At 49.6% G+C, this 25862-nt stretch overlaps 1 protein-coding gene across 1 annotated transcript in view; it reads right to left on the bottom strand.

The window, feature by feature from the left end:
- MUC12 (mucin 12, cell surface associated) overlaps nt 1-25430 on the bottom strand; it is a 47570-nt gene extending 22140 nt beyond the window's left edge. The window contains 7 exon segments of the mRNA XM_065540910.2: nt 37-3210; nt 3544-4135; nt 13557-13694; nt 22123-22310; nt 22313-22347; nt 23010-23043; nt 25165-25430. Of these exon segments, the coding sequence (XP_065396982.1) occupies nt 37-3210; nt 3544-4135; nt 13557-13694; nt 22123-22310; nt 22313-22347; nt 23010-23043; nt 25165-25234 (4231 nt within the window). The 5' untranslated portion in view covers nt 25235-25430.
- Between the last annotated feature and the right edge of the window lie 432 nt (nt 25431-25862).

Raw genomic sequence — 25862 nt, 5'->3', positions numbered from 1 at the left:
CTGAACTGATTGGTGAGATTGTAGATTCTCCACGACCTGAGGCTGTGGAATGGGTGGGTGAGGGTGTTGTTCCAGTTACATCTGGGCTGTTGTGGACTATTGTTGATTCCTCACTCTGGCCCAAGCTTGTGGAGCTGAGAGAAAAGTGAGTTGTTGTCGTTGAGCTCGGGCTGCTTTGGTAGGCTGTAGATACATTAACAAATGTTGATGTGGTAGAAGGCGGTGCAGGTGTAGTGTCATTTGAGCCTGACCAGCTGGCAAGTGTGGTAGCTCCCCCCTGATGGGTTGTAGACCCGACAGAGGACAGTGTTGTGTGTGTTGAGCCAGTCCTGCTGTGGACAGGCGTAGATGCTTCAACGAGGCCTGAGGGTGTGGTGTTGTCAGGGAAAAGTGTGGTGTGAGTGGAGCCTGGGCTGCTGTGGAAGATTGTGGATTCTTGACCAAGGGATGATGCTGTGGTACTGCCAGGGAACAATGTTGTGTTTCTTGAGCCTGGGCTGCTGTGGGAAATTGTAGATTCCTGACTGAGGCCTAGTATGGTGGTGCTTTCAGGGAACACCGTTGTGTGCATTGACCCTGGTTGGCTGAGGGAGGTGGTGGATTCTTCACTGACACCTGAGCTTCTCCTACTGCCAGGTGAGAGTGTTGTGTTTGATGATCTGGGGCTACTGTGCAAAGTGGTCGATGTCTCACTGAGGCCTACTATTGTGTTACTGCTGGGTAACATTGTTGTTTCCACTGAGCCTGAACTGATGGGTGAGGTTGTAGATTCTCCAACAAGAACTGAGACCGTGGAGCGGGTGGGTAAGAATGTGGTTTCCATTGCATCTGGGCTGTTGTGGGATGCTGTTGATTCCTCACTATGGCCTGAGGTTGTGAAGCTGTCAGGGAAGTGTGTTGTTGCAGTTGAGCCCGGGCTGCTGTTGGCGGTAGTAGATTCTTCAACAAGTGTAGTTGTGGTGCTAGGAGGTGAAGGTGCTGTGTGAGTTGAGCCTGGGTGGTTCTGGAAGGTGGTAGATTCTCCCTGAAGGCCTCCCTGAGGGCTTGTGGAGCTGGCAGGGGACAGTGTTGTGTGTCGTGAGCCAGTGCTTCTGTGGATGGGTGTAGATGCTTCATCGAGGCCTGAGGTTGTGGTGTTTTCAGTTGAGACTGTGGTTTCAGTGGAGCCTGGGCTGCTGGGGAAGGTTGTAAAATCTTGATCAAGGGATGAGGCTGTGGTACTGCCAGGGGACAGTGCTGTGTCTGTTGAACTTTGGCTGCTGTGGGAAGTTGTAGGTTCCTGACTGAGGCCTGACATGGTGGTGCTGTCGGGGAAGGCTGTTGTGTGCTTTGAGCCTGGTTGACTAAGGGATGTGCTGGATTCTTCACTGACGCCTGAGCTTGTTGTGGTTGCAGGTGAGAGTGTTGCATCTGGTGACCTGAGGCTAGCGTAGAAGGTGGTAGATTTCTCACTGAGGCTTGGTGATGTGGTAATGCCAGATAAAGTTGTTGTTGTATCAGTTGAGGTTGGACTCATGGGTGAGATTGTAGATTGTCCAACAAGGCCTGTGGTTGTGGAGCGGGCAGGTGGGAGGGTTGTTGCACTTGAGCCTGAGGTGCTGAGGAAGGTTGTTGTTTCCTCACCGAGGTCTGTGGTTGTGAGGGTGGCAGGTAACACTGTTTGGGTGGAGACAAGGCTGCCGGGGAAGGCTGTAGATTTCGCAGTGTGTCCCAAGGTGGTGGTGACCTCAGTGAACAGTGTTGCGTGAGTTGAGGCTGGCAGGCTGTGGAAGGTTGTGGATTCTTCCCCACGAATTGAGGTCATGCTGCTGCGAGGGGACACTGTGGTTTCAGTTGAGCCTGGGCTACTGTAGATGGTGGTAGATTCCTCACTGAGGCCTGGCATGGTGGTGCTGGCAGGTGACACTGTTGAGTGAGTTGAGCCCGGTTGGCTATGGGAGGTGGTGGATTCTTCACTGACGCCTAGGCTTGTCATGCTGGTATGTGAGAGTGTTGTGGTCGGTGATCTGGGGCTACTGTGGAAGGTGGTAGATGTCTCACTGAGGCCTGTTGTTGTGGTACTGCCAGGTAATGTTGTTATTTCAGCTGCGACTGGACTGATCGGTGAGATTGTAGATTCTCCACGACCTGAGGCTGTGGAGTGGGCAGGTGAGGGTGTTGTTCCAGTTGCATCTGGGCTGCTGTGGACTATTGTTGATTCCTCACTACGGCCCAAGCTTGTGGAGCCTCGAGAAAAGTGGATTGTTGGAGTTGATCTCGGGCTGCTTTGGTAGGATGTAGATACATCAACAAAGGCTGATGTGGTAGTAGGAGGTGTAGGCGTAGTGTCATTTGAGCTTGACCAGCTCATGAGGGTGGTAGGTTCCCCCTGATGGGTTGTAGATCGGACAGAGGACAGTGTTTTGTATGGTGAACCAGTGCTGCTGTGGACGGGTGTAGATGCTTCAAGGAGGCCTGAGGTTGTGGAGTTGTCAGGGAAGAGTGTGGTATGAGTGGAGCCTGGGCTGCTGTGGAAGGTTTTGGATTCTTGACCAAGGGATGATGCTGTGGTCCTGCCAGGGAACAGTGTTGTGTCTGTTGAGCCTGGGCTGCTGTGGGAAGTTGTCGATTTCTGACTGTGGCCTGGTATGGTGGTGCTGTCAGGGAACGCCGTTGTGTGCGTTGACCCTGGTCGGCTGAGGGAGGTGGTGGATTTTTCACTGACAGCTGAGCTTGTCGTGCTGGCAGGTGAGAGTGTTGTGTCTGGTGATCTGGGGCTACTGTGGAAAGTGGTCGTTTTGTCCCTGAGGCCTGGTGGTGTGGTACTGCTGGGTAACATTGTTGTTTCCACTGAGCCTGAACTGATGGGTGAGGTTGTAGATTCTCCAAGCAGAGCTGAGACCGTGGAGCGGTTGGGTAAGAATGTGGTTTCCATTGCGTCTGGGCTGCTGTGGGATGCTGTTGATTCCTCACTATGGCCTGAGGTTGTGGAGCTGTCAGGGAAGTGTTTTGTTGCAGGAGAGCCCAGGTTACTGTGGTAACTTGAAGATTCTTTAACAAGGGCAGATGTGGTTCTAGGAGGTGATGGTGTGTGAGTTGTGCTACTGTAGGAAGTTGTTGATTCTTCACTGCGTCCTGAGGTTGTAGTGCTTTCAGGGAAGAGTATTGTCTCCGTTGAGCCTGGGCTGCTGTGGGAAGTTGTTGATTTTTCACTGAGGCCTGATGTTGTGGTGCTGGCCAGTAACAGCGTTGTGTGCACTGAGTCTGGCATGCTGGGGATGGTTGTAGGCTTCTCACTGAGCCCTGAAGTTGTAGCACTGGCAGGTAACAGTGTTGTGTGCATTGAGCCTGGTCGGCTGTGGGATGTGGTGAGTTCTTCCCTGATGCCTGAGCTTGTCTTGCTGGCAGGGGAAAGTGTTGTGTCTGCTGCTCTGGGGCTACCGTAGATGGTGGTAGGTTTCTTACTGAGGCCTGGTGTTGTGGTACTGCCACTTAACATTGCTGTTTCCGTTGAGCCTGAACTGATGGGTGATACTGTGTATTCTCCAAGAACTGAGGTTGTGGAGCGGGTAGGTAAGAGTGTTGTTCCAGTTCCATCTGCACTGCTGTGGACTTTTGTTGATTCCTCACCATGGTCCAAGGTTTTTGAGCTGGCAGAAAATTGTGTTGTTGTAATTGAGGTCTGTCTGCTGTGGTAGGTTGTAGATACTTCAGCAGGGGCTGATGTGGTGCTAGGATGTGAAGGTGTTGTGTCATTTGAGTTTGGCCAGCTCTGGAAAGTTCCAGATTCTTCCTGAAGGCCAGCGCTTGTGGAACTGGCAGGGGACAGTGTTGTGTGTGTTGAGCCAGTGCTGTTGTGGACGTGTTTAGATGTTTCAGTGATGCCTGAGCTTGTGGTGCTGTGAGGGAAGAGTGTTGTGTGACTGGAGCCTTGGCTGCTGTGGAAGGTTGTATATTTCGAGCCCTCTGAGATGGTGGCAGAGACAATGGGTTTTACAGTAGTAAATTTGGTTGATATCCCATAGCCACTAAAAGTGGTAAAAGAGTCACTTGAACTGGGTGTGGATGCAGAACTTGTATTATCTTCAATACTAGTGCTTTCTGTTGAGCCTGTGAGTTGAGAGAAACCAGAGAAAGTGCTATGATTTATGACTGTCTCCTACAGTAGCCCCAGATCACCAGACAGATGTGGTGCTAGTCAACTCTGACACATCCAGGCTGAAAGATACCTGGTCACCTCGTGATATTGAAGCTCAAGTCCCTCTTTCAGGGGCATAGGAAGGGTCGAGTAAACCTGTAGATTTGAAGAAATCTCACTGGTGGTGTAGACTAGCAGTCCCCAACCTTTTTGGCACCAGGAACCGATTTCATGGAAGACAATTTTTCCAAGGACTGGGACTGGGGGCTGTTGGGGGATGGTTCCAGGATGATTCAAGCACATTACATTTACCATTAGATTCTCATAAGGAGGGTGCATGCACAGTTCACAATAGGGTTAGAGCTCAGCTTTGCTGGCCCGTTGCTCACTTCTTGCTGTGAATCCTAGTTCCTAACAGGCCACGGACCTGTTCTGGCCTGGGGCCAGGGGGTTGGGGACCCCTCGTGTAGACCCTTGTGTCTTCTGTGGAATATAACCGTTTGGCTAGTGGGCAAGGTGTCACTAGATAATTTTCTGAGTCTTGACTGTAATTTGTAACTTGAATTTTTAGGGCCAGGTGTGGTGGCTTATGCCTGTAATCCCAACACTTTGGGAGGCCAAGACGGGTGGATCACTTGCGGTCAGGAGTTCGAGACCAGTTTGGCCAACAGAGTGAAATCCCATCTCTACTAAAAATACAAAAAAACTTGCCAGGTGTGGTGGTGCACACCTGTTATCCCAGCTACTTGGGAGGCTAGGGCACGAGAATCACTTGAACCCAGGAGGTGGAGGTTGCAGTGAGCTGAGATCATGACACTGCACTCCAGCCTGGTGACAGAGTGAGACATCGTCTCAAAAAAAAAGAAGAAGAAGAAGGAACTTGAATTGTTAGTAGTGTGGCTCTGGGTTTTGACATCTGTATAGTGGTGGAGAACTGTACTTATATGCCTCTGTCCAGTATTACCTGCTGTTTCCACCCTAGCCACACTGGGACATGTTCATCTATCAAGGTGCTCAGGCATCAACTCCAGCAGAAGGTTGTACTCCCACAAATGCCCCCACACACATTCCTTCTGTACCTCACATTCTGCGTTTTGGAGACCTTATATTGTCTGGCTTGCACATTGTACTTATCCATTTTCACACTGCTGATAAAAACATACCCAAGGCCAGGTGTGGTGGTTCATGCCTGTAATCCTAGCACTTTGGGAGGCCGAGGTGGCAGATCACTTGAGGTCAGGAGTTCGAAACAAGCCTAGGCATCATTGTGAAACCCAGTCTCTACTAAAAGTACAAAAATTAGCCAGGTGTTGTGGCAGCCACCTGTAATCCAGCTACTTGGGAGGCTGAGGCAGGAGAATCACTTGAACCTGGGAGGCAGAGGGTGCAGTGAGCTGAGATCGCACCACTGCTGTCCAGCCTGGGTGACAGAGCGAGACTCTGTCTCAAAAAACAGAAGAGGAAGAGGAAGAAGAAAGAAGAAGAAGAGGAAGAAGAAGGAGGAGGAGGAGGAAAGGAGGAAGGAGAGGAGGAGGAGGAAGAGAAGGAAGAAGAGTAGGAGGAGGAGGAGGAAGAGAAAGACATACCAGAGACTGGGTAATTTATACAGAACAAATGGTTTAATGAACTCACAGTTCCACATGGCTGGGGAGGCCTCACAATCATGGTGGAAGGTGAAAGGCACATCTTACATGGCAGCAGGCAAGAGAGAGGATGAGAGTCAAGTGAAAGGGGTTTCCCCTGATAAAACCATCAGATCTCGTGAGACTTACTTATTCATTACCACAAGAACAGTATGAGGGAACCTGCCCCCATGATTCAATTGTCTCCCACTGGGTCCTTCCCACAACACATGGGAATTATGGGAGCTAAAATTCAAGATGAGATTTGGGTGGGGACACAGCCAAACCATACCACACATGATCTGACAAGTCTCTCTTCCTCATCCTTGACATCTGAGAGACCCCTTTGACCTCTAACTCTGTAGCTGCCAACCCAGGAAAAACAGAAGAGCTAAGGCAGTCACCCATTCCATGGACAATTCTCTCTGTCCTTTCTCTCCAGATGCATTACATACACAAGAGCTAGCCACCTCTATTAGGCCTTTCTTGCATTGCTATAAAGAAATACCTGAGCCTGGGTCATTTATAAAGAAAAGAGGTCTAATTGACTCACAGTTCTATAGGCCATACCAGAAGGATGGTGCTGATGTTTGCTTCTAGGGAGGTTTCAGGAAACTTCCAATCATGGCAGAAGGTGAAGGGAGAGCAGGCTGGTCACATGGCAAAAGCAGAAGCAAGAGAGAGGCAAAGGGTGTAGGGGAGGGACCACACACATTTCTTTTTTCTTTCTTTTTTTTTTTTTTTGAGACAGCCTGTCATCCAGTCTGGAGTGCATTGGCGCAATCTCGGCTCATTGCAAACTCCGGCTCCTGGGTTCAAGTGATTCTCCTGACTCAGCCTCCCGAGTAGCTGGGATTACAGGTGCCCACCACTGCACCTGACTAATTTTTGTATTTTTACTAGAGACAGAGTTTCACCATGACGGCCAGGCAGATATCGAACTCCTAACCTCAAATGATCTGCCCACCTTGGCCTCCCAAAGTGCTGGGATTGCAGGTGTGAGCCACCAAACCCAGCCAATGCCACATGCTTCTTTCCTTTTTTTTTTTTTAGATGTAGTTCCGCTCTTGTTGCCCAGGCTGGAGTGCAATGGCGCGATCTTGGCTCACCGCAACCTCTGCCTCCTGGGTTCAAGCGATTCTCCTGCCTCAGCCTCCCAAGTAGCTGGGATTACAGGCATGCACCACCATGCCCAGCTAATTTTGTATTTTTAGTAAAGACGGGTTTTCTCCATGTTGGTCAGGCTGGTCTCAAACTCCCGACCTCAGGTGATCTCCTTGCCTTGGCCTCCCAAAGTGCTGGGATTACAGGCGTGAGCCACTGTGCCCGGCCCACACACTTCTAAAAGACCAGATCTTGTGTGAACTCAGAATGAGAGCTCACTCATAACCAAGGGGATGGTCCAAGCCATTCAACAGGGATCTGCCCCCAATAATCCAAACACCTCCCACCGGGCCCCACCTGCAACACTGGGGATTACAACTCAACATGAGATTTGGATGAGGACAAATATTCAAGGGCTGTCATCACTTTTCTTGGAACACTGCCACATCTACCTGGTCATCCTGCAGCCCTCGTAGCCTGCCCAGGGAGCACCTCCTCCACCCTGGTTCAGGCCCACTCGAAGGGCTACAACTGTAAAAAAAAAAAAAAAAAAAAAAATCATTAGCTAGTCTGGGTGCAGTGACTCACACCCGTAATCCCAGCACTTTGGGAGGCTGAGGCAGGCAAATCACTTGAGGTCGGGAGTCCAAGACCAGCCTGGCCAACACAGCAAAACCCCATCTCTACTAAAAATACAAAAATTAGCCAGTCATGATGGCATGTGCCTGCAATCCCAGCTACTTGGGAGGCTGAGACAGGAGGGTCTCTTGAACCAGGGAGGCAGAGGTTGCAGTGAGCCAAGATCGCACCATTGCACTCCAGCCTGGGTGACAGAGTGAGACTCCATCTCAAAAACAAAGCATTATCGGCCGGGCGCAGTGGCTCAAGCCTGTAATCCCAGCACTTTGGGAGGCCGAGACGGGCGGATCACGAGGTCAGGAGATCAAGACCATCCTGGCTAACACGGTGAAACCCCGTCTCTACTAAAAAAATACAAAAAAAAAACTAGCCGGGCGAGGTGGCGGGCGCCTGTAGTCCCAGCTACTCGGGAGGCTGAGGCAGGAGAATGGCGTAAACCCGGGAGGCGGAGCTTGCAGTGAGCTGAGATCCGGCCACTGCACTCCAGCTCGGGTGACAGAGCGAGACTCCGTCTCAAAAAACAAAAACAAAAACAAAACAAAACAAAAAAAACAAAGCATTATCTTGGCCCTGGGCTGGAGGAGCTACTGTATCTTCTCTGTGCTACTTAGAACATGTGACAGTACATGTAGAATTCCATTTTCCTATGTAAAACAGACATATAATTCCTGGCTTTCTTCATCCTGCCTATGAAATGAATCAGATTGTATATGCACAGAATCTGTGACAGTAGTGCCATCAGCTCAGGAGTTATTAGGAATTCTACAGAATGATGTATAAGGGACTTCCTTGAGAGGACAGGGTGTGTGGCCTTTTGTCCCATCTGTCAATCTCCAAGATGCCGGGAGCTGCATTCTTCTCACTTGTCTCAGGAAGGCCAACCTTGGCCCCTTGCAGAGGAGACAGTTCAGTCCACCAGAGCAGAGGAACTCTCCACCATCCCAGATGGCCCCAGTTTTACAGAGTCACGAAAGAGACACATAATCACAGGGAGAGGCTAGGAGCTGGACCAGGACGGAAGGCCGGGGTGGAGGGGTAGACAGAGCACTATCAAATCATTGATCAATGCAGTTCAGGTCAAAGGCAATAATGCCTAAGATTTTTTGGAATTCTAACTTCATGGAAAAGATTGAAAAGATGGCTTGGTGTTTGGGGGAGATTTTTGGGTTTTGTTGGCTTTTTTTTTTTTTCTTCTTCCACAGGGTCTCACTCTGTTACCTAGGCTGGGGATTACAGTTCAACATGAGATCTGGGAAGGGATAAATATTCAAACTATATCACCATCCTACTTCTAGGCTGGAGTCACTGCAGCCCCAAACTCCCAGGCTGGAGTGATCCTCCTGCCTCGGCCTCCCAAATGGTTGGTGCTACAGGGGCGTGCCACCATGTGCCGCTAATTTTAAAAATTTGTTTTTTTAGAGATGGGGTTTTGCCATGTTGCCCAGGCCAGTCTCAAACTTCTGGCCTCAAGTGATTCTCCCACCTCGGCCTCCTAAAGTGCTGGGATTACAGGCTTGAGGCACGCACCGGCCACGTGTTTGTTTTGAAGTCAGTGGACATTTGAGGTTTTGCCCGATCCTCTCATTTATGAGCTAGGTTTTGTCTAGTTCAACCTGATGGTAGTGGAAGGGCTGAGCTCCAGGGACTGCCAAGGTGGAGGTGGAGCATCCCTGAACCCTGAGTACGAGGGTCAGAGAGGATGGTGGGGCATAGGCAGGCACCAAAGTGGAGGGTGGCAGGGCTCAAAACAGGCTCACGAGGTGTTCCTTCCCATAGACTTCCTCCCTCACTTGAGCAAGGGACCCCTCTTCCCTTCTGGTCTCTGAGGTCACCTCCCCCACTCACCTCTTAGAAACCTCCTCTGTGTCTCACCCAGAGACCACCACAATCCTCAGCCACCCGACCTTTCTGCACCCACAGGAAAACTCAGCCCTCCAGCTGAAACCGCCTTTGCAAAATTATGACTGAGACAGTGAAAGACATCTCACTTAGCTGACTCCATCTTGCCTCTAACCTCCAAGCTGTCCTTGTTCATTCCTGGGAGTAGGCTGAACTAACTTGGGGAGCAACAAAGATGGTAACGGCCCTTTCCCAAAGCAGACTTTCTTCTTGCCTGGGGGCTAGATCGCCTTTGTAGGATTAACATAAGCTGTAAGATTAGAAATGATGGTTTAGGCGTCATGCAGCTGGAGGTTACTAGATTTTGGCCCTCCGTAAACTGCTCCCAGGACCAGTGCTTGAGATATTTTGGAGACTCTGCACTTGATACACCAGCTGGCACCACCCAGATCAATAAACTGGCCCATCTGATCTTGTGGCTGTCACCCAGGAACTGACTCAGCGCAGGAAGACAGCTTCGACTCCCTGTGATTTCATCTCTGACCAATCAACACTCCTGACTCACTGGCTCCCCCCACCCACCAAGTTATCCTTTAAAACTGCTCCCCTTGGCCAGGCACAATGGCTCCTGCTTGTAATCCCAGCACTTTGGGAGGCCCTCAATCACCTGAGGTCAGGAGTTTGAGACCAGTCTGGCAAACGTAGTGAAACATCATCTCTACTAAAAATACAAAAATTAGCCGGGCGTGGTGGTGGGTGCCTGTAATCCCAGCTACTCAGGAGGCTGAGGCAGGAGAATCACTTGAACCCGAGAGGCAAAGGCTGCAGTGAGCCGAGATCATGAGCCACTGCACTCCAGCCTGGGCAACAGAGTGAGACTCCATCTCAAAAAAAAAAAAAAAAAGAGAGAGATCCTGTGGCCGGCAAAATGCAGACCAAACCAGTAAGGGGTAGCTCCTCAGGGCTAGGCATGTCCATCAGAGAGAAAAAGTATCTTTAACATAACCCTGTATGATAATCAGCTCATTACAGCTCACCTACATGGACTGCATATCATGCCTGTACTTAAGATTATGAGATGGAAGCGATATGCAAGCACACAAAGGCTAAAGTAACTAAGTGACACACCTATCAATCAAAAGGCAGATGCTGGCTAAAGACTAGGTGGCCTTGGGAAGAGAAGGAAAAAATAAATAAATAAATAAATAAATAAATAAATAAAAAGATGCAAAGTGGTCAGGCATGGTGGCTCACACCTGTAATCCCAGCACTTTGGGAGGCTAAGGCAGGAGGATCACCTGAGGTCAGGAGTTAGAGGCCAGCCTGGCCAACATGGTGAAACCTTGTTTCTACTAAAAATATAAAAATTAGCCGAGTATGGTGGTGGGCGCCTGTATTCCCAGCTCCTTGGGAGGCTGAGGCAGGAGAATCGCTTGAACCCGGGAGGCAGAGATTGCAGTGATCCAAGATCACACCACTGCACTCTAGCCTGGGTGACAGAGCAAGACTCTGTCAAAAAAAAAAAAAAAAAAGATGCAAAATACACCAAACTGATGCTGATCTCACCTCACAGAGATCAGTCCGCTCTCTCCTCTTTGAGAGTGTAACACTGTGTGTAACAAACTTTTGCTGCTTGCTTTGCTATTTGTATGTGTCACATCCAAATCTTTGTTTGGGACACCAAGAGCCTGGTGCCATCTGGTAACATTGAGATCAAAGGCAGATGTACCCCCTGCCCCTCACGGGGGCTCCTAGGCCCTCAGTACAATGAGGAGACAGCAGGGGCCCATATGAGGGCAACGCAGGACTCAATGCAGCAGGGCGGACTCTCCTGCCTCTCATCAAGGGAGGCTTCCAGGAGGAGGTGATACTTGACCTGTCATTTTTTCCTTCTTCTTTTAAAAATGGGAGTCTGTTGGGTTTACTCATAAATTTTACCGGAATTTTTAAGTTATAAAAGTAGAATGTGTCTGTTGTCACAAGTCAAACAATGAAAAAGCATGTAAAGGTAGTTTATGGTCATCTCCATAACTGACTCACGAGGTATGAACAGGGGTGGGGAGAGCTGGCGTTTATTGGGTACGGATCAGATTCCCGTACTCGCCCTATCACAAGACATATTAACTGGAACTCAGTGATTCTGTAACTTCCTAGGAATGTCTTTGCCCTTATAGGCTGTGAACTCCGTGAGGATAAAGAACATTTCTGTCCTGTTCAGTTAGCCCTGTAGAGGCTCACAGAGACTTTCTCAGTGAATGAGTCAGTGAATGCTGGAAAGTCCAAAGCTTTCTCTTAGTTACCAAATATAAACATCACAACAACCCTGCAAGGTGGACATGGCTATTTCCTGTTTTTTGTTTTTTGTTTTTTGTTTTTTTTGACAGAGTCTCGCTGTGTCACCCAGGCTGGAGTGCAGTGGCAGGATCTTGGCTCACTGCGACCTCCACCTCCCAGGTTCAAGCAATTATCCTGCCTCACCCTCCCAAGTTGTTAGGATTACAGGTGCCCGCCACCATACCTGGCTAATTTTTCTATTTTTAGTAGAGACACGATTTTGCCATGTTGGCAGGCTGGTCTTAAACTCCTGACCTCATGTGATTCACCCGCCTTGGCCTCCCAAACTGCTGGAATTACAGGTATGCGCCACCGCACCTGGCCACTATTTCTATTTTACATAGGAATCAAGGTTCTAAGGATAAATAATTTCCAAGGTCACTCAGCTAATAACATAGAATTCAAGCACATTCTAAAGATGGCTTTTGGCCAGGTACGGTGGGTCATACCTGTAATTCCAGCATTTTGGGAGGCCAAAGTGGAAAGATTAGTTGAGGCCAGGAGTTCAAGACCACCTGGGCAACATAGCAAGATCCTGTCTTTACAAAAAATAAATTTAAATATTAGCCCAGTGTGGTACATGCACCTGTAGTCAGTTCCAGGTACTCAGGAGGTTGAGGCAGGACAACTGCTTGAGCCCAGGAGCTCAAGGCTGCAGTGAGCTATGACTGCACCACTGCACTCCAGCTTGGGCAACACAGAAAGACCTTATCTCAAACAAAACAAAACAAAAAGGCCAGATGTGGCAGCTCATGCCTGTAATCCCAGCACTTTAGGAGGCCAAGGCAGAGGATTGCTTGAACCCAGGAGTTTGAGATCAGCCTGGGCAAAATAAGGAGACCCTGTCTCAACAAAAAATTAGCCAGACATGGTGCTGTGTCCCTGTAGTCTCAGCTACTTGGGAGGCTGAGGTGGGAGGATCACTGGAGTCCAGGAATTCTGGGTTGTACTGAGCTATAATTGGGTCACTGCGCTCCAGCTTGGGCAACAGAGAAAGACCTTATTTCTAAAAAAAAATAAAAGAAATAAAAGTGACTTTTACCTTTATCCCCCAAAAAGGGCTAGAGGAATAAAGAGGAGGAAGGGGAAGGTTTCAGGGCAGGAGAACAGCATGTGTGGGGTCCCAGAGGTGAGTAAAAGTCCTCACTGTGTGTTTGGGGTAAGGGAAGACACTAAGACAGAGGGAAGCTAGGAAAATGGACGTGAACCAGCCTAGAATGGGGTTTGGACTTGACTTAGTTCGGTAAAAAGCCATGATCCCAACTGTGCCTTAGAAGCAGGGCCCTGGAGGCCGGGTGCGGAGGCTCACACCTGTGATCCCAACACTCTGGGAGGCCGAGGTGGGCGGATCACCTGAAGTCAGGAGTTCAACACCAGCCTGGTCAACATGGTAAAACCTCGTCTCTACTAAAAATACAAAAATTAGCCGGGCGTGGTGGCGGGCACCTGTAGTCCCAGCTACTTGGGAGGCTGAGGCAGGAGAATCACTTGAACCCGGGAGGCAGAGGTTGCAGTGAGCTGAGATCATGCCACTGCACTCCAGTCTGGACAATATAGTGAGACTCTGTCTCAAAAAGAAAAGAAAAGAAAAAAACAGCTGTGCCCTGGAGACTGCAAGAAGGGGCTTGGAGGGACAGGGACCCAAAGAAGGCAGGGACACTCTGTGGAATGCAGGATACCGTTCTGAACATACCTGCTCTCTTTTGCCTTTGTTCCTGGATTCATACCATTTTCTCCGATTTGCTACCATTCAATTTGTCCTTAACCGCTCACATCTCCACAACAGTTGCCCTCACAGGTCACACCAACCTTGAGTTCTAAGTGACCAAATCCCCATCCATCTCATCCAGCTGCCCTTCCTCTTTCTGAAATCTCACAATCAGTTCCTAGGACACCCTCACCTCCTGACAGTCCTTCTCCCCGGCTTCTGCAGCCCTTGCCCGCTCACTAAGTGGGAGCACCAGGCTAAAAGCTTCGGCTCTGCCATCTCCATCATCCCCCGGGCTGGCAAACGCCACCAAGCCAAGTCTCTTCACTCGCTGCAGGAGGGACAAGGGAACCGTGCTCTGGGTGAAGAGATTCAGACCCCTCCCAGCCTGGGATTCTGGTGGCAACGGTGTCCCCAAAGGATGTAACGGAGCAGGTGGGGCATTCCTCCCCCAGGTCAACCTCCAGGGTCAGGGTGCTCCACAAGGAAGCTGGGCAAAGGAAAACGCAGCTTCTTCTCCAAAGAAACTCAAATAGCCAACAAGCCCAGGAGAAGGAAAAAGCATATAAATTTCACCAGGAAGCAAATAAATCTAAAACATAGCAAGATACGATTTCTTCTTCGTCTTCGTCTATCAAATTGCACCCATCATGATGAGAGATGACTATAATAGCTGGTGGTGTACGGGTGTTTTCATGTGGTGTTGACTTGGCATCATAGTTCTAAAGGATAATTTGAAAATATTCATCAGGGACCATTGGAAGAGTCATACCATTTTTTTTTAGGAGTTGGCGTCTCACTGTAACCCAGGCTGGAGTGCAGTGGCACAACCTTAGATCACTGCAGCCTTGAACTCCTGGGCTCAAAAGATCCTCCCACCTCAACCTCCAGAGTACCTGAGACCACAGGCCCCACCATACCCAGCTAATTTTTTTACATTTCGTAGAGATAGGATCTCACTATGTTGCCCAGGCTAGTCTCAACTCCCAGCCTCCAGTGATTGTCCCACCTCAGCCTCCCAAGGCACTGGAATTACAGGCATGAGTCACCACACCCAGCTGCTGATATCATTTTAACGATGCCATTTCTAGCTATTCATTCTCAATTAATCTGATGTAGATATAAAATAAAATTCATACAAGAATGTTTATTGCCTTGTTACTGATTATAGTAAAAAGCAGAGGTACACATGTCCAAGAATAGACAAATAGGGGACTGGTTATATGACTGTTGTATTCCAAAGAATAGAATAGTAATCAGCCTTTAAAATACAAACCGTCCATAGAATAAATCTAAATACATAGAAATAAAATGTTAACAATGTTTATCTGAATGTTAAGGTTAAGGGGGTATTTTTTCAGGCTGGGCATGGTGGCTCACGCCTATAATCCCAGCACTTTGGGAGGCCGAAGCACCTGGATCACCTGAGGTCAGGAATTCAAGACCAGCCTGGCCAACATGGTGAAACCCTGTCTCTAACAAAATACAAAAATTAGCCGGGCACAGTGGCACATGCCTGTAGTCCCAGCTCCTCGGGAGGCTGAGGCAGGAGAATCACTTGAACCTGGGAGGCGGAGGTTGCCGTGAGCCGAGATCGCACCATTGCACTCCAGTCTAGGCAACACTCTGACTGAGACTCTGTCTCAGAAAAAAAAAAAGAAAGATTTTCCTCTTTGTGTTTGTCTATATTTTCTAAATGTTCCACGATGGATATGTTTTCATCTTATAATTTTTCTTTTGAGAGACAAGGTCTCTGGCTGGGCCCAGTGGCTCATGCCTGTAATCTCAGCACTTTGGGAGGCCAAGGCGGGCGGGATCATGAGGTCAAGAGATCAGGACCATCCTGGCCAACATGGTGAAACCCTATCTCTACTAAAAATACAAAAATTTAGCTGAGCGTGGTGGTGCGCACCTATAGTCCCAGCTACTCGGGAGGCTGAGGCAGGAGAATCTCTTGAACCTGGGAGGCGGAGGTTGCAGTGAGCAGAGATCGCACCACTGCACTCCAGTCTGGGCGACAGAGCAAGACTCGTCTCAAAAGCAAAACAAAACAACAACAACAACAAAAGAGAGAGGCAAGTTCTCAATGTGTCCCCCAGACTGGAACGCAGTGGTGCGATCCTAGCTCACTGCAGCCTCCAACTCCTGGGGTCAAGTGACCTTCCCTCCCTCCTGAGTAGCTGGGGTTACAGATGTACCACACCTCATTATATAATTTTTAAAACACAATAAATGTGTGTGAATATATAAATATGCATGTATATGTATATATAACATATTATTTTATTTTATTTTTATTTTTTTGAGACAGAGTCTTGCTCTGTCATCCAGGCTGGAGTGCAGTGGCGCAATCTCGGCTCATTGCAACCTCTGCCTCCCGGGTTCAAGCGATTCTCCTGCCTCAGCCTACTGAGTAGCTAGGACTACAGGCCCATGCCAGCATGCTCAGCTAAATTTTTGTATGTTTAGTAAAGATGGGGTTTCACCATGTTGGCCAGGATGGTCTCGATCTCTTGACCTCGTGATTTGCCTGCTTCGGCCTCCCAAAGTGCTGGGATTACAGGCATGAGCCACTGTGCCCTGCCTATATACATTTTTTTTTACTTTATTTTATTCTGTTTTATTTTATTTTATTATAGGTATGCCTTATGTCACCCCTTGGAGAACCTATGGAAAATCATTCACTGGTAACAATTTCCAAGCTGGGATTCCCCAGACCTTTGTAGTCAAAATGCTTAACAAAAATTGCCTATTTGCCTACACTGAAGCCACTGTTCGTTAAAGATGCCAGCGCCCTCTCCTGCTAAGCAGGTAAAGTTTGGTAGCTTTTTTCCGTGCGAAAGTAATGACATGGTGTCTCATTAAATGAGTTGAGTCCTTTCTTGCTCATTTACAGTGTTTATTGCTTCTACATTCCACATGTATTTGGATTTTTCTTTAAAAAGATTAAGGCTGAGGGCAATGGCTCACACCTGTAATCCCAGCACTTTGGGAGGCTGAGGCAGGAGGTTTGCTTGAGGCCAAGAGTTCAAGACCAGCCTGGAAAACATAGCGAGACCGCCATCGGTACAAAAATTTTAAAAATTAGTTGGGCATGGTGGTGCACATCTGTAGTCCTGGCTACTTGAGAGGCTGAAGCAGAAGGCTCACTTGAGCTCAGGAGGTCAAGGTTGCAGTGAGCTATGATTGAGGCACTGCATTCCAGCCTGGGCAACAGAGAGAGACCCTGTCTCTAAAATAAAACAGATTATTACTTAATTAAGGCAGCTGGTTTTTCAGGCAAGTCTTTTGCATCGTGGCATTCTTGGGGACACACATTAGAAGGCTCTTCAAGGACAAGTCTGAGGACCATCACCAAGCTTTGAAACTGTCTCCTCCTGCCACCTCCAGGACATATTTCTGCTTGTGACAAAATCAGTCAATGAAGTCCCCAGTGGCAGCTCCCCTGAAGACGCAGTGGCAGTGTGGGGAGCCCCCATGGGGCGTGGAGGGAGGGTCCTTCCTGCATCTCCAAGTCCAACCTGTACACCACTGTGTGACCTTGTGCAATCCAGAGAACCTCTCTGAATTTCCATTTCCCCCTGGAAAATGAGAGTAAATGATGCCTGTTCTGGCCACCCAGATCACTCTAGAATATTCTACAATGTTATGGGAGGCACTGGAATGAGCTGCGGTCCCCCAGTCCCGGGTGCACGTTCTGCTCTGCCACACAAGAGCTAGGTAGCCTGGGTCTATTCCTTTTCCATAAGGTCCTTGGCTCCTGGCAGAGTTGTGAAGGTTGAGGTAGAGCTGGGGCCACTCCAACCCCTGCACACACCAATGGCGGTGGATGGACTTCCTGGCTTCCTAGTGCCAGCAGACACTGTCACTGTTTCTTGAAAGCAAGAGCCACCAGTTGAGGCTAAAGCATGGTATGGTGCATTGAATAGGATCACCCCAAAATACATCCTCAAGTCCTAACTCCTGGTACCTGGGAATGCGAACTTCTTTGGAAATAGAGGCTTTCATGATGTCATTAAGTCAAGGATCTCAAGATCAGATTTAGGATGGGCCCTAAATTCAAATACTTGTCAGAGAAAAGAGAGAGAGGTGTGACATACAGGGAAGATGCCCAGAGATGATGAGGCAGAGATTGGAGTGATGCTATCACAAGCCAAGAAACACCAGGAGTCACCAGGAGCTAGAAAAGGCTGGCCGGGCACCGTGGCTCACGCTTGTAATCCCAGCACTTTGAGAGGCCGAGGCCGGTGGATCGCTTGAGCCCAGGAGTTTGAGACCAGCCTGGGCAACATAGCAAGACCCCGCCTCTACAAGAAAAAAAATACAAAAATTAACCAGTCCCATAATCCAGCCTCTAAATAACGAGATAAACATTTTTTAAAAAGGAAGAAGCTGGCCAGACGCGGTGGCTCACACCTGTAATCCCAGCACTTCGGGAGGCCAAGGTGGGTGGATCACGAGGTCAGGAGTTTGAGACCAGTCTGACCTACATGGTGAAACCCCGTCTCTACTAAAAATACAAAACTTAGCCAGGCGTGGTGGCATGTGCCTGTAATCTCAGCTACTTGAGAGGCCGAGGCAGGAGAATTGCTTGAACCGGGTGGCGGAGGTTGCAGTGAGGCAAGATCGCACCACTGCACTCCAGCCTGGGCAACAGAAAGACACTCTGTCTCAAAAAAAAAAAAAAAAAAAAAAAAAAAAAGAGCTAGAAAAGGCAAGAGATCTTCCCCTAGAGTGGCTGAAGGGAATGTGGCACTCATGATAACCTTGACTTCAAGCTTCTAGCCTCCACAACTGTAAGAGAATAAATTTATGTTGCTTGAAGCCACCAAGTAGTGTTTGTTAATTTGTTGTGGCAGACCTAGGGAAGGCATACACACAGGCATCCCCAATTACAGCAAGCGGCAAAGAATGGGGACCCTGGAGCTGGAAGGCTTAGGTTCAAATCCTGGCTCCTCCAACTGATGAGTGGGTGGCATTGAGCAATTTCTTTTCTTTTCTTTCTTTCTTTCTCTCTTTTTTTTTTTTTTTTTTTTTTTTTTTGAGATAGAGTCTTGGTCTGTCGCCCAGGCTGGGGCACAGTATCACGATCTCGGCTCACTGCAACCTCTGCCTCCAGGGTTCAAGTGATTCTCCTGCCTCAGCCTCCTAAGTAACTGGGATTACAGGAACCTGCCACCATGCCCAGTTAATTTTTGTATTTTTCGTAGAGACAGGGTTTCACCATGTTGGCCAGGCTGGTCTCGAACTCCTGACCACACATGATCTGCCTGCCTTGGCCTCCTAAAGTGTTGGGATTACAGGTGTGAGACACCGTGTCCCACCGAGCAAATTATTTATCATCTCTGCACCTGTTTCCCCATGTATAAAAACCCAAAATCAGTAACACATCCTTCTTCTTAGAAATGTTGTGAAAGTTAAATGAGATAATATTTAGAAAAGTGTCCAGCACATAGCGAACCCTCAATGAATATCTGCAATTTTTACTACATATATTTTTTATTTTTAAAGAGGTAATGTCTTGCTCTGTCACCCAGGCTGGGGTGCAGTGGTGCGATCCTAGCTCACTGCAGCCTGGAATTGCTAGATTCATGAGATCCTCTCCCCTCAGCCTCCTGAGCAGCTAGGACTACAGAGACACACCACCACACCCAGCTAATCTTTTATTTAAAAATATTTTTGGCCAGGCTAGTCTTGAACTCCTGCCCTCAAGCAATCCTCCCACCTCAGTCTCCCAAAGTGCTGGGATTACAGGCAAGATTGAGCCACCATGCCTGGCCCATTTTTAATATTACTATGATACTCAGACTATCAGGTCTCTATTGACTTCTCCAACTGGGGTGTGGGGGTCTCTGGGCCTTCCCACACCCCAATGAGCTGTGGGTGACCCCAGCTCATCCCAGTGCCACCCAAGATTTGATCTTCTCCAGGGAATCTGATTACCAATATCCCAATTCTCTCCCTAGCTCCGTGTAAGTTCAGATAATGCGGTTCTGAATTTGTCTAAGGCCTTTGAGCATCTGTTAATATAATACTTCCTTCCTGTACTACTTCTCAACCGCCACCAAACTCAAACGCTGCCTCTCCCTCTCCCCGTACCCTCATCAGCCCAGATGGAAGGCCCCCAGAGGTCCCCTCTGTGCCCCTCCAGCCCCGGGCCCCCTCTCGTAGCTCCAGCAGCAGACTGGGCTGTGGCCGTTTCTGCCCCAATCCCATCTCATTAACTCTCCTATAAACTGTTTATTCCCCCTGCCTCCTCCAGAGCACCTGCCCAGGCAGAGCCAGCCTTTGGTGTTTGCTGAATGAGTAAGTTTATTACTCTTTGTATAAAACAGCACTCCTTGTAATATTTTACATCACTTGAGTTTCAAAGGTTGCCCCTTTGTCTATTGTGAACAAATTTGTTCTCACCTCCACCACTCTCTTCCCAATTTTATAGATGTTAACCATTTCCACTCCCAGCTTCACCTTTCTAAGCTAAAGAGTGTTGACCCCTTCAGACCCCTGCCCCTGCCCCTCCGGGGCAGACACTTGGTCCCTCTCCCCTAGCCCATCCCCACCCCAACCCTTACTAGGAACACTTTGGAACTTCATGTACAGAAAACAGGATACTGGTTCCAGTCATCATGTGGATCCCTGGCATTTTTCTGGCATTTTCTGGCTTTTGTGTCCTCTGCAGCAGTTGGAGAAGGTAGAGTTCTAGACTGTGTCCCTATTCCAGGAGCCCCAGGCCACCAAGACAGCTTCTCCCAGAAACCCCACGGTCACCCCACACTCAACAGGCCCAACTGGAGACCCTTGTCTTCCACCAAAGAGAGGCTCCTTCCTCCCGGTCAATACAGCCTCCTGGACCGTCCATCTCCTATTCCAGGGTGGCTCTTGGTGCCTCTCGAGAGGCCTCTTTCAAATAAAGATGGTAGAAATATAAACCATAATATCAGAGATAAAGAGTTCTTTTCTGATTTTTAAATTTATTATTATTATTATTATTATTTGAGACAAAGTCTCTCTATGTTGCCCAGGCTGGAATGCAGTGGCAAAATCACAGCTCACTGCAGCCTTGACCTCCTGGGCTCAAGCATTCTTATCTCAGCCTCCCAAGTAACTGGGACTACAGGCGCACATCACCACACCCAGCTAATTTTTTTCTGGTATTTTTTGTAGAGACGGGGTCTCGCTATGTTGCCCAGGCTGGCCTCAAACTCCTGAGCTCAAGCAATCCTCCCACCTCAGCCTCCTAAAGTGCTGAGATTACAGGTGTGACCCACTGAACCTGGCCAAAGATTTCTTTTCAACAGGATGATCAGCAGATAAGACACAGTAGAGGAAAGAATTAGTGAAGATAAATCAATAAAAACTGAAAATAAGTCAGTTTTTATCTTCCTTCAATTGATAAGTCAGTAAAAATTACCCAAACTGAAACACAGAAAGGGGTAGTAGGGATGTGTACAGAACAGTATCCAAGAGCTGTAGTCCAATATGGCATGGCCTAACATACGTCTCATTGTAGTCTCAGAAGGGGAAGAGAGAGAGAACAGGGCAGGAGAAATACTTGAAGACAATAATCACTAAGAATTTCCAAAAATAAATGAAGGGCCACAAACCACAGACATTGTAGTCAGAGTCAAATTCCTGAAAACCAAAGATAAAGAGAGAAAAGCTTTTTCTGAGACAGGGCCTCACTCTGTCACACAGGCTGAAGTGCAATGGTGCAATCACAGCTCACTGCAGTCTCAAATTCCTGGACTCAAGAGATCCTCTCCCCTCAGCCTCCCAAGTAGCTAAGACTATAGGCATGCACCACTATGACTGGCTTTTTTTTTTTTTTTTTAAGAGATTGAGTCTCCCTGTGTTGCCCAAGCTAGTCTCGAAGTCCTGGGCTTAAGGGTTCCTCCTGCCTTGGCCTCCCAAAGTGCTGTGATTACAGGCATGAGCCACCACACCCAGCCTAATTTTTTTTTTTAAGAGATGGGGTGTCACTATGTTGCCCAGGCTGGGGCCTCCCAAAGCACTGGGATTATAGGCATGAACCACTGCACCCAGCTGATGAAGAGAAAATTCTGAAGGCAGCCTGTCTTAGTCTTCTTGGGCTGCCATAGCAAATACCACTGACTGGGTGGCTTAAACAATAGAAATTGGCCAGGTGTGGTGGCTCATGCCTGTAGTTCCTGCACTTTAGGAAGTTGAGGTGGGAGGATGGTTTGAGCCCAGGAGTTCAAGACCAGCCTGGGCAACAAAGCAAGACCCCCATCGCTTAAAATAAAATTTAAAAAAAAAAGGAAAGAAAGATTTATTTCTCACAGTTCTGGACGCTGCAAAGTTCAAGACCAAGGTGCCAGCTGATTTAGTTCATAGTGAGCACTCACATTTTCCTACCTCAGCCTGTAGCAGGGGCTGGGGCAATGGCACTGGGCCCATCCTAGAAGCCCTCCCCTAAGACCCAGGCTTCCAGGACAGCTCCACTCAGAAACTTCACCATCACCCCAAACTCCATAGCCCCAACTGGAGACCTTTGTCATCCAGCAGAAAAAGGCTCCTCTCCCAGTTAACACAGCCTCCTAGACTATCTGTCTCAGTGTCCTCCAGCCAACCATCAAGTGGAGCCCCCATTTCCAGGGGAATTGGGTTCCCAGCTGGGCCTTCATATCCTCCTCCCAGGATGGCTTTGGGTGCCTCTTGATGGCCTCTCTGATGCTGGTCTGCCCTACAGAGGCATCCCCAGCCCTACTTAGTCCCAGAGGTTCCTGTGATGTCTAAACATCTCAGCTTGGTCTTAGTGCTCCTGTCATCCACAAATGCACCAGCACCACCACACTCTCCCCAGCAAACATCACGCTTGATCCAGCACATACCCCCTCGTCTTTCAGGGCATTCCTACGCTGTAGCTCCCCTGCAGAGCTGTGGAAATGATTTTTCTACTTTCTCAGAGTGCTCTTCCCTCACTCGACTGCTTCTCCAAAACCTCACCAGTCCAGAGTGTGCCCGGGAGTACCCAGAAGAGGGTGCAGAGAGTAGGAAGAAAAGTTACAGATGCTGGGCCAGGTGCAGCGGCCCACACCTGTCATCCCAACACTTTGGGAGTTCGGGGCGGGCAGATCACTGGAAGCCAGGAGCTCAAGACCAGCCTGGCCAACATGGTGAAGCCCTGTCTCTACCAAACACACACAAAAAAATTAGCTGGGCTTGTTGGCACACACCTGTAGTCCCAGCTACTCCAGAGGCTGAGGCAGGAGAATCTCTTGAACCCTTGAGACAGAGGCTGCAGTTAGCCGAGATTGTGTCACTGCACTCCAGGCTGGGTGACAGAGGAGATTGTCAAAAAAAAAAAAAAAAATACAGATGCCACTGGTAGTCTCTGATCTGACATCTGAACTGCTTGCCAAGGACCCAGAATCCATTCCTAGAGAACTGGATGGTTTGCAGAGAACTGGGTTCCTCTAGAGGGGAAGAGGGGCGCTAGTGGAGAGAACTGGGATCCTCTAGGGGAGGAGAGGCGCAGGGCGCAAATCCACTATAAAGTGGTCGCCGTGTTCATTATTTGATATGTGGCCCCAGGAAAATCACTCATCCTCTCTCTGAGCCTCCATATCCTCATCTACCCTGACTTCCTTACACAGATCTCCTCATGAGAATCATACGAGCTACCTGCTGGGAAATGGCTTTGTGAACAGCAAAAGCCTCTGCAAGAGGAGGGCAGGGGTCTCTGCCTCCATCTCTGGATCTAATCAGACCTTCCGGAGCCCTCCGGAGTGGTCCTACTTGCGTGGCCTCACTCCCTCCTGCCTTCTGCACTGGCCATAGATAGATGGTTTTCTGACTGTTTTACACACGAAGGGGTTCACCTGTGTTATCTTTGCCACACAATTATAAGCACCTCAGGGACAGGGGCTTTGGTTCCTTGGGGGTTGTCTCTAACACTCGGCTGGGTACACCGAGGCAATGCCACCTGCTGACTCCTGGGGCCTTCATCATCGCTGCCATCACCTCCATCACCCTCTCCTTGAATAATCTGACCAGAGAAATCGCAGGATCAGTCAGGCCAGGCCTGGGAAGCAGAGATGGAAAGGACCCCTCCTAAGATCCATCCCAGCCCACAGCTTCCCACTCCTGTATATTACCTTAAAGGGAATCTATGTGTTATTAACAAACTCTCATAATGTTCCCAAATCCACAGAGTTCATCACTCCAGCCCTTGAAACTCTCCCATCAGCTCCTCCTCTTCTGTACCTCTCTCCCAACATGTCCTGGGAGGGTAAAGGAGGAATCATCTATCAAGGCTTGGCGGACAGAGGCAGCCTCGGAGGGCCTGAGTCACTGGCTAGGAGGATGGTGGAACTTCCCTGGTAGGTTACTTCGAAGGTGTCCTGCAGGGCTACAGAGACCCCCACCCCAGCTCCCCCGCCCCCTCACCACCCCTTCTGCCCACCCCACAGCCTTCAACTCAAGGTCTCCCTCTGCCGCCTCTCCTCATCCCTGTCCACCCCTGCCAGGAAGGAATCAGAAAGTCTGTTCTGTATGAGAGAAATTATCGGGTAACCAGTCATCTCTCACACATAGCCACGACCAGGCTGAGCAAGGATCCCCCAGCCTCTGTCTCCTCCCGCAGCCCCTCAGCCACTTTGTTGCTGTTGTTGTTGTTTGTTTGTTTGAGAGAGTCTCACTCTGTCGCCAGGCTGGAGTGCAGTGGTGCAATCTCGGCTCACTGCAACCTCTTCCTCCAGGGTTCAAGTGATTCTCCTGCCTCAGCTTCCCGAGTAGCTGGGACTACAGGCGTGTGCCACCACACCCAGCTGATTTTTATATTTTTGGTAGAGTTGGGGTTTCACCATGTTGGCCAGGATGGTCTCAATTTCCTGACCTCGTGATGCGCCTGTCTCAGCATCCCAAAGTGCTGGCATTGCAGGCGTGAGCCACCGCAACTGGCAGCCATTTTTATTTTCTTTCTTTCTTTCTTTCTTTCTTTCTTTCTTTCTTTCTTTCTTTCTTTCTTTCTTTCTTTCTTTCTTTTTTTGACAGTGTTTCACTCTTAAACACTGGAGTGCAGTGGCACAATCTTGCCTCACTGCAAACTCCACCTCCCAAGTTCCAGTGATTCTCTCCTGCCTCAGCCTCCCAAGTAGCTGGGATTACGGGTGCGACCCACCATGCCTGGTTAATTTTTATATTTTTAATGGAGACGGGGTTTCACCATGTTAGCCATGCTGGACTCAAACTCCCAACTTCAGGTGATCCACCCACCTGGACCTCCCAAAGTGCTGGGATTACAGGCATGAGCCACCACACCTGGCCCCGTCAGCCATTTCTAACTGGAGGGGATTCCCCGGGTGCACCTGAGGCTGCTCCAAGTCAAGAGAGGACACTGTCAGACAGCCCTCTGGATTCCCTCTCTCCCGACCAGGGCTGGCAGCATGTGCAGTGCCCCTGTGAGGCTTGGAAAGACCCATCCCTCCAGCAGATAAAGCCCCCAGGAGGAGGGTGGGCAGAGCCCACTGTCTGTGACAAAACCCCCTTATCCTCCGGGGGAAGCCTGGAGGGCAGAAGCTGTGGATTTCAGCCACCCCACGGCCAGGGGCTGTGTGCAGACCATCCCCTGCACACCACAGGCACCCACAGGTCTCCACAGTGACCCCTTCAGCAGCCCCAAGGCAAGATGAGGTCACAGCACGGGTCTCCAGCCCTGTGGCAGCCCCTTGCCATGCAAAGGGGAGGAGGCCACCTGCAGTCCTGCTGCCTGAGGCAGGGACGTGTACTATGACCACCCAGGAGCACTGGACCCGGAGCATCAGCCCAGGGGCACTCACCCTGTGTCAATGTAGCAGTAAAGGACACGCAGAGCCAGAGAGCCAGCGTCGGAATCCAGATCACCAGCATTTCCCGGGGAATGGGCCCCTGGCTGCCCGACTTCCCCTGTCAAGAGGGACCAAGAAATGAAAGCCTCCCAGGAAGGGATCAGCTATAAAAAGGACCTCAGAGAACTTTGCCTTGAAGAAGAGCAGTGCCTGTCCCAGGGCAGAGGTGAGGTGATGGCGTTGGGTGGGTGGCGCGTGGTGATCACAGGGAGTTGGACAAAAGGCAGCCTATCCACCCTCCTCCCTTATAAGTCCTGGAGCAGTGACCGCCCTGAGCCGGGGACCCTCTCTTTCAGCGGAAGTCAGAGCCACTGTGGGTGGGGCAGCGAAGGAGGGAGGGACAGAAGCTGGAGGTGTGAGCACACCACAGATGCCAAGAGGTGGGGGCCAAGAAGCGCCGGAGGGCGGGTGACCATGGAGGGAAGGGGCAGCCAGCAACAGGCCAGAGCAAGCTAAGGACCCCCCACTCCCATCCCCGAGAAGCCCCTCTCTCTTCCAGCCATCCCTCCCCATTCCCCGCCTCGACATGGTCCTTTCCAAATGTCCAGGGCTTTCCCTGGGGTCCCTAGCTTCCAGCATTTCTTCTGGGCGGGGTGCCCACTCACACCTGAGACTTTATGGTCCTGGTCTCCACCCCTGGCCAGACACAG

Source organism: Macaca fascicularis, chromosome 3 (genome assembly GCF_037993035.2).
Source record: "Macaca fascicularis isolate 582-1 chromosome 3, T2T-MFA8v1.1".
Taxonomy (NCBI): Eukaryota; Metazoa; Chordata; class Mammalia; order Primates; family Cercopithecidae; genus Macaca; species Macaca fascicularis.
This window is presented reverse-complemented; position numbering and strand designations above follow the sequence as displayed.